The following is a 9,107-nucleotide window of genomic DNA, read 5'->3' on the forward strand; positions in this document are numbered from 1 at the left end:
TCTAGTTATATTTGCCATGTTAATAAGATATTGTTGAAACATTTGAAACAACAAAAGTCCTAATCTTCTGCTTGTAAACTTGAGCGGGTTATGAAGTTTTGATTTTAAATATATTTTTGCAGGTTGTAAGCTATTTCAATGATGACCTAGAGGGAAATTTACTAATCAACACTCGGAAGTTCCGCGAGATATAATTTGCCTAAAATAATAAAATTCAAAGTTTCAGAATTCACTCGATTTTGGTTGCAGGAGATTGGAACTGATTCTGCTTAAAAGGTTAATGTATTAAAATATAACTAAAAAAAAGCAAATATTAAAAAATAAATGAAATTTCCATTTTTAAACAACATATTTGTTAATATGATTCTTATTTAGGTCATTTAGAGCATGAATTGAAATAAATACCTTTTTCTAACCCTTTAGAAACTAACTTTTGTACCACGAATAGAGTGCATGTCCTATCTATAGCAAAAAAAAAAAAAAAAATCTCTTAACACAGCTCAGTACATTTACAAACCCTACTATTACCTCAGTATTGATTGTAATATATTGCAGGATACACCATGAAGTAGCTCAGAATAAGCATGCGAAAAACTTCATTTTCTCAATATTTATAAATTTTTGAATTGGTAAGAATTGCCAGCTCTATAGAGCATTTCGGTTAACCGCTCACCTCTAAAATGTGTACACCAGACAACTGTTGTCTCTTAACAGTCTGTGACTGAGTAAAATTTTATATTCTATGTATCATATAAATGTATTCTTATTCCATGAATGCCTATCATCCCTTTACAAAGATGCTTCTTCCGTTAATGCATTATAAACTCATAGGGATTATTTTTCCATTGTAAAATTTACAGAAAAGTATTTCTGAGATATTCGTTTCTTTTATATTTCATAGATGGTATGACTTATCAAGTGTACGATTATTTAAACAGTCTTTTTATTTTTTTAAGTCATCTTACAGAAAGAGAGTTATTTGGATAATGTAATTTGTAATCTTGTATTGCCTTTAAAAGGCTGAGATGTCCTAACAAAAGTATGCCACTGCTCATATTAAATATTACTTTTATTGTTTGGCACTGTCATTTCCTTGTTCAGTTCCAACTTTATTCGGATTTTTAATCAGTTTATTGAAATTTCAATTTCTTTAAGTCAAATTTCAAAGAGTACAACAAAATAAATTTGAAGTGCTAAGTAGTAAAGAGTATATTTATCCAATTACTTAACAATTAATTCACTTGCATTTAACAATTATATCAGTAATAACAGTAAGTCTAGGAGAACACAGCGCTTTATAATTTAGAATTGGTCAATGATATGTTATTTTTTTTAGCCGGGATTGTCCACAAGCATCAACTTATTATATTACAAATAATAAATGGTAGTAATAGTAAGGATAATTTTTTTTATTATAACTAGTAATATAAATTAGTTCATCGTGCTATTGGATGTCCATTAAGAAATGTAACTCAAAAAATACAAGAGACATTTTGGATATAAGTATGATAGTAAGCAGAAAAACGCAACTTTAATTAGAAGAACAAACTACAGCTTTGTAATGATAGTCACATACTTTTTTGGTGTATAAAACATTTTGTAAAAGCAAAAAGAAGGTAAAGCAATAATAATTTTTAAAAAATAATTCATAAAAAAAATCAAAAGTGACCAATTATTCAGGGATAGAATCTATGCATGGGAGATACTGTTATGATAGATTAAATTAATGTAGATATCATTGTGCCAACTGGAATAGAAAATGCAGGTGAATTTAGTGTGCATTTTATTTATTTTTTATTTGGAGGCTGCTATGCAAAATGCATCATTTATATAACGTGTTTGTCTATCATCAAACAAATGAATTAAAACATCATCTGTTTCAAAAATGGATATGAAACTGCAAGAGTTCCTCTTTAGAGGAGCCTAAGATATACTATATTGATATGACGAAGAAAAGCACTTCGCAGATGTGATGGGCTCACTTCGGCAAAAAAATAATAATAATAAGTGCAGCAAGTGTAAAATAGGCCTGTAAAACAAAAGTTTTAAGGCATTCTATATTCCAAAATAAAAATTAAACTATTATCTTTATCTCAGATTTTTGTTTTGCTTAATACGTTTCAATTAAAAAATGAATTAAGTTTTTAAAAAAAACACAGCTATTTGTGCAAGATGCTCTTGCATTAAAAACAGTTTACCCTCTAAAACCCAGCATCCCATTTTAAGAAGATTTCAACTTTTTTCAAATGAATCATAAATTCTGCAGGCGAAGTTTTTTTAGTAATTTTTCCAGTTTATTTCTTAATATTTAATTTCATTATATAAAATGACATTGAAAAAGTATTCTTTTATCTATATATGGATTAAGCCAAAAAAGCTTTATTAAAATCCGATGAATAAAACTTGATTCGCTGCAGATTCACACGATGAATGTTAAATTCAAGTGGAAATAAGATCCAAGTTCATGAAATAAAATCATATTCAGTATTTTCTCCCAAAACTATTGTATTTATGTAGGTACTGCTAACTGGAGAGCTTTTTTTAGAATAATCCCTTAAAAGCGATTTTCAACTAACTAAAATATTCAGTCACCAAAGATAATTATTAGAAATACTAAAAATTAATTTATCTTCATTTGTTTTCAGGGACTGCTGCCATGAGCTGCTCGGACATGTCCCTTTACTTGCTGATGCCAGCTTTGCTCAATTTTCTCAAGAACTTGGACTCGCATCTCTAGGGGCGTCAGACGACGAAGTTGATAAATTGGCTACTGTAAGTTTTATTAGCAAGTAGTTGCCAAACTTGAAAATATTTTAATTCATTTCTAAATTTAATTTTAAATACTATAATTTTACATTATCACTTTCCTTATTTAAACACAAATTATTTTATTTCTTTTGTAAGCAATTATTATTATTATTATTTTCAGGGCCGGGTTAATCCTTCTAAGGACATCCAAGCAATGCTAGGGGCCCTTTTCTCCTTCCCAACTTCTTAAACCAAATATTTTTGTTAACTGATTTTAATTTTTATATAAACAGTTTTATGATGAGACATTTCAGGAATTGAAATAAATAAAAGGTTAAATTTCTAGAAACTTTTAAGAAAGTTTTTGTACATTGCCAATAAAAAAATTCGAAATTTAAATTTAAAAGTAATTTTAACCACTTAAAGATCAAATAACTTTTACTATCATTTGTTATTGCATTATGTTAAACAAATTGACTTGGGCTATATCGTTAAGCGAGTAAACAAAATAGTAAAAAAAAAATTAAAAACTTTGTTAACACAATTCTAATACTGTTTATTTATAAGTGCGGACATTTTTTTTTAATTACAAAGCTACACTACACTTCTTTTTAGAATTATAAAACAACAAAATTTTCAAAAGATAATTACTTAAAAATGTTGCAAGAATAATGTTTCAACATTTAAATGGCATTTTATTTTATTTAAGGAAGTAAGTGAAATGGAAGTACAAAATTAAGTTACTCTGCGAAAGTATGTAAGGCATTACATAATAAAATTATGTAATTGAATTTCTAACACACTGATAGAGACAAAAAAAATACATCAGAAAAAAGTTGGAGCCTTTAAGAATTTCGAGTCCATTAAGCATGTTTTGCTTATTCATTAACTGGTCCTGATTATTTGCTTATATTTGTTAATGAAGTGCTTGAAAAAAACTAAGTAGTGAAAAGGTTATTGTATGTGAATTGTAGTAATTTGTTCATTATTAGTAAGATTTTTTAGACTTCTTATCTTAACAAATCTTAAGACATCGAAAAGAAAAAAAATCTCGTATTTTTATTTTTTAAAGCAATTAGTATGTAAATAATTAATTAATAAGGGTAACTTTGGATTTTTTTGTCTAAATTCTCGTAAATTTTATTTATTTGTTGATTGTATAAAATTACGTAATTGAATTTCTGACATAATATTAGAGATAAAATTGTTTTCAAATAGAAAAGATTAACTATATATTTCTATTAATTTTTTGTTATTTTTTTTAATTTTTAATTGTATATTTATCAGAGAATATTTTTGGATTACACACTTTTTTGAAGATGTGAGCATATTTCATGTCGTGTTAAAACATTGAATCAAATTTCAATAAATTTCTACTTTCCAATAGCTATCATTTCTTTGAAGTTTAATTCAATATATCTTACAAAACACTAGGGTGGAACAATTTCAGTTATTCAATTTCCCTAAGAGTTTTAAAAAAAAGAAGAAAAAAAAAGGAAAAAATCCTTTATGTATGATTTTTTTAGTAATTTAAATTGTAACATGTATTTTGATTTGTTTCTTGGCTTGATTGAATCTCGTATATTTGTACCAAAAGTGTAAACCTCAAGTCGAAATATCGCTGCAATAGAGTGCAAATACATGTATATCCTTCTTTATTTTTCTCAAGTTCGTCTGAAAATATTACAGACGATATTCTGAAAAAATGAATTGCATTATTCAGCCTCAGTTTTAGAAAAAATGAAATGAAATTATTTTTTTAAAATCTTCTATCTCTGTTAATTACGAATTTTTCTTTATTTCAGTGCTATTTTTTCACGGTAGAATTTGGATTGTGTAAACAAGCCGGAGAAATGCGTGTGTATGGGGCCGGACTTCTTTCTTCTGTTGCTGAACTTCAAGTAAATGAATAGAATTAATTCTTAAAAATAGTTACTTTTAAGGTCTATAAATAAGTCAACACAAAAATAAGATAGTGAATTTGATTGATTCTGAAAGAACTTATTTGTTTCTGATGGAAACTGCTAATCGTCTGAATTAACATTTTTCTTTAAATGGTCTTCTGTAATTCATTTTGTGTTCTAATGATAGTGTCTTAATGTGTATTACTGTTCGTGTTTGTCTAAAAAATAGCAAAATATAAAAATAAATTATTCTGTTTCAAGTCAAGAGAGCGCCCTTTTATAGAACCCGGTTTAGTATTGTTTTTTATGCTTTTATTGCAAATATAATTTTTTATTAAGAAAAATTTCTATCTTTATTGTAATTTTATAAGCAATTTTAACACTTAACTGTCACGTGCAAACGAACTACTAAGGATTCTCCACAGTTGCTAAAGATTTTACCGAAAATTCCCGCAAATAATAAATAAGATTAAATTTCTACAGAAAAGAAATTTTTTTTTAATATTATAATTATTTTTAATATTTTAATATTATTCTTAGATTATTCTTTCATTTTTACTATAAAGCAAGATAACTCGGAATAGATAAATAAATTTCAAAAAATATATATCATACTTTAATAAATAATAAATATTAATCAGTATATTGTGCAAATAATTAAAAATTATTAATAATCGTGTGATTAATTATGCATATATGATATTACTATCAAATTCCCAGAAGTTTATGTGATTGAAGCAAATATTTCCGTTTCAGCATTCCCTTTCTCCCAACGCCAAGGTCCTCCCCTTTGATCCAGAGGTAACTGCCCTGACAACTCCTCTCATTACAACTTTCCAAGACTGCTATTTCTACACGGACAGCTTTGATGAAGCCAAGGAAAAAATGAGGTAGATAAAAATTCGAATTTTAACACAATATATGAATTTTTTTCTGTAAAAAAAATATTACAGTCATAAACATGTAAATTCATAATTTCATAAACATGTAAACTTAATAAAAATTTCATCTGAATTAAAATAGTGTGAAATTAAAGAACTTGGCAACATGAATTACTTTTAATTCAAATTCGTCTGAAGTTCGAAATCTTTTTTCAAGTTTCTTAAATTTCCTATTAGAATTTATACTTCGTATTCGTTTGATCAGTAAAAATATTTTCGTTAAATAAGTATGATTTTACTTTGTATCCTCAAAGACTATAAGGGAATAATTTTAAAGCCCTTTATTTCTTCAAGTGAGAACTTAAATGCTATATAATCTAATAAAAAAACGAAAAAATTCCTTCTTTAAAAAAAGGCTTTGAAAACTTAAGTTGTGAATTGCAGAGTTTATTTTGAACTCTTATTTCATGCTTGTAGTATACAGTATGCTACAAAAATCAAAATTATCAAAATTGCTAATTTATTAATCAAAATCAAAAACTTTTAACCTTTTTTGCTAAAATTATTATCACTTTATTACAAAAACTGACAACTTAATTAATAATGAATAATTTATTAAATCCATGACGTATTAAAAATTATTATTTTATGTTATTTTTAGTTAAATAATTGTCGTTTTCTCTTGTACTCACTTTTTGATCCAGTTTTTTCTATATCGAATTTTGGGAAAAATCGAATTTTTATTATGATTTCATCAGAGCTGATTTAATCTAGTTTTATTGTATAAAAACTATTATAGAGAAACGAGTATTTGAGACTTTATAAAAAAATGTAATAGCTTATGTTCTTATTATAAATAATGAGGGTATCGATGAATTAGTGGGTGCAATAGAGAAACAAGCGCAATTGTATGGATTCCGGATTCATTATTATGAACTGCGCAAAAATAGGCGTTTTTCTTATATTCAGAATTTAAGCTATTATAATTCTTTATAAGCAAACTTCTTATAACCGAATACTTAAATTTGGAAAAATCGAGTGTCTGAATTTTTTCGCGACGTTGTGTAAACAATTAAAGGAGATTCCAAGCTCTAGTTTGAAACAATCCATTGCATGATAATGTTTTATAAGTGATTCATTTATTTTTATATTATTCTTAAAAATTTAACCCTAATTATAACACAAATAATATGTGCACAAAAAATGTATTTAATATCGTTGCAAAAGCATGCGTTAGCAAACAATTACTAAACAATAAAAAGCATTATAAAATATGTTTAGAAGTTTTAAAAAGTTAATTTAATTAGAAAAAATGTAGTATAGAAATTAATTTTATATCTCTGCAATGCTACTTTTTGAATTTTAAATTGGTATAAAAATAATTTTTATACAACAATAGGCTTTGAAGCTGTTGAATTAAAACTTTAAATTTCAATTATTTTTTTATTAAAAATTTAATTACATTTTTTAAAACATTCTGTTAGTTAAAACTTACTATTCAAGAATGGCACTCTATTAGTCAACATCTGCTATTCAAAAAAACCATTCTACTAGTCAAGACCAATTATTCAAGAAAAACATTAATAAATTAGACATATTATTAAAGAAAAGAACTCCATTAGATTAAATCTGCAATTCAAGAAAACTATTCAGTTAGTCAAAACCAACTATTCTCTATTAGTCAAAATCTACTATTCAAGAGATAACTATCTGGAGGACTTATAAAATTCAAATCTAAAAATTTTCGTTTTAGAGTATTTCGCACATTTTTTTTAACTATCTAAGTTTCTTCATTCATATTTTAATTTACAGATAATGTTTAGAAGTAACGTATTTTATAAATAATATGCTAGCCAATAAAAATTATCTTGCTAATAGATTTATTTCAAAATTTATATTCGAAATGTGGTTTCTAATATCATAAAATTGAGTCCAAATCTAGAAATACTTAGTTTTAAAAATTTTATAATTGTCTTTCATTCAAGTTTTTGGAACATAATTCACAGCTTTAAAGCGATATTAAAAAATTTTCCCCTATTTCAGAGAGTTTGCAAGTACCATCAAGAGGCCGTTTGGTCTTCGCTACAATCCTTACACGCAGACGGTAGAAATCCTGAGCAACACCCGTAAAATCGCCAATCTCGTCAGCGAACTGAAAGGGGACCTTTGCGTTGTCACGACAGCTCTGAAGAAAATTCGAGGAAAGCAAGGCGTTAAAAAAGATTCTTAATTTCGCTTTCTCCGTATTTTTTTTTTTCCTGAAGTATATGCTCCTTGCTTCTATTTCACACATATTTCACTTTCAAAGTGTTAGATGTAGAAATTTAATAAGAGAATCAAGCACCCATAATTTCAATGGTCATTTATTTACAAGGGTTTGCAAATTATTATATTTTTTTAGTTACTGTCACTAGTTTTCTCTGAATTTTAGGTTCATAAAATCTTTTTTTAAATTGTTAAAAAGAATGTAATTTCCTTTTTGATTTATTTTTTTTTTTTTGTTATTCGTAAAAACGTTCTGGTGAAAATTTAATGTAAGTGAAAATTTCTATGAAGATGTAAAGAAAAGAAACAAAAGCTTAATATCCAAAACAACTGATATAATTAAAATATCGCCAATAAAAATTTTTAAGTGATGAAATTTTTCTTCAATCTTTTTTTGTTCCCTGTAAATATTATAATGCATGAAAAACAATGAATTCTTCACCTATTGTTATATGAATTGATAATCGTCATATAATTAAGAAAGAAAGAAAAAGAAATTCCAACCTCTAACCATGTTTTGACTAGATTGTCTAATATGAAGGCATTAATTATTGCGTTGTATACTGAACCATTTTAACACCTTGCTGTTTATAAAAACCCGAATGGAAAGTTATATCCAAATATTTTATAAGAATGAGCTGCAGGATTTAAAATTGGTCGGATATTGAAAAAAATAGCAATGGTAATACTATTCTTTATTAAAATTAAATAAAAAAAATTACATTGAAATAAAATTAGTATTAATGAAAGGCTAATGTTTTTAATTTCAGAGTAGTAAAAAAAAAATCTTTTATTTTTTAATGTTACGATATTTTCGGAACTTATTGGAAGAAACGATAAAGTTTAATAACTAAAGATCTAATTAATTTTTTTTAAATCTTTTATTGAGTACAAATGAAGCAAAAAGTAATAACGTGCTAACTTTGGTAACTTTTGCTCTGCGGAACATTTTGAACGAGTTTTAGTTATGTATGTCTCATGACGCATAACGATATATAAGACTACAAATTAGCAATTAAAAAAATTAAATTTAATTAACTTTTAGTTTAATAAAAATCTTATTTAAATCTTAAAAAATTGCCTGAGATGCAAGCTTTCAATCTTCTACGTCAAATTTGTGCTTTGAGTCTCTGGCAAACTTAGTCCTCTAAATCTGACTGTCTGTCCCTAGAGTATTTTATTCTTTACTAACAAATTTTACATCAAGCAGTTTTCAGAAAAGAATGCCTGCTTAAAAATATCATTTGTTGAAATGTATAACGTATTACGATAAGAACAAAACTGTTAACTTTTTGACTATCGATTAACA

At 26.2% G+C, this 9,107-nt stretch overlaps 1 protein-coding gene across 1 annotated transcript in view; it reads left to right on the plus strand.

The window, feature by feature from the left end:
- The window catches only part of LOC129963249 (tryptophan 5-hydroxylase 1-like), a 48,503-nt gene extending 40,565 nt beyond the window's left edge, over positions 1-7,938 (plus strand). Inside the window, exons 10-13 of the mRNA XM_056077486.1 lie at positions 2,646-2,772; positions 4,554-4,649; positions 5,409-5,542; positions 7,577-7,938. Of these exons, the coding sequence (XP_055933461.1) occupies positions 2,646-2,772; positions 4,554-4,649; positions 5,409-5,542; positions 7,577-7,763 (544 nt within the window). The 3' untranslated portion in view covers positions 7,764-7,938. The remainder of the gene's footprint in view (positions 1-2,645; positions 2,773-4,553; positions 4,650-5,408; positions 5,543-7,576) is intronic.
- The last annotated feature ends 1,169 nt before the right edge of the window (positions 7,939-9,107 follow it).

Source organism: Argiope bruennichi, chromosome 3 (assembly GCF_947563725.1).
Source record: "Argiope bruennichi chromosome 3, qqArgBrue1.1, whole genome shotgun sequence".
Lineage (NCBI taxonomy): Eukaryota > Metazoa > Arthropoda > Arachnida > Araneae > Araneidae > Argiope > Argiope bruennichi.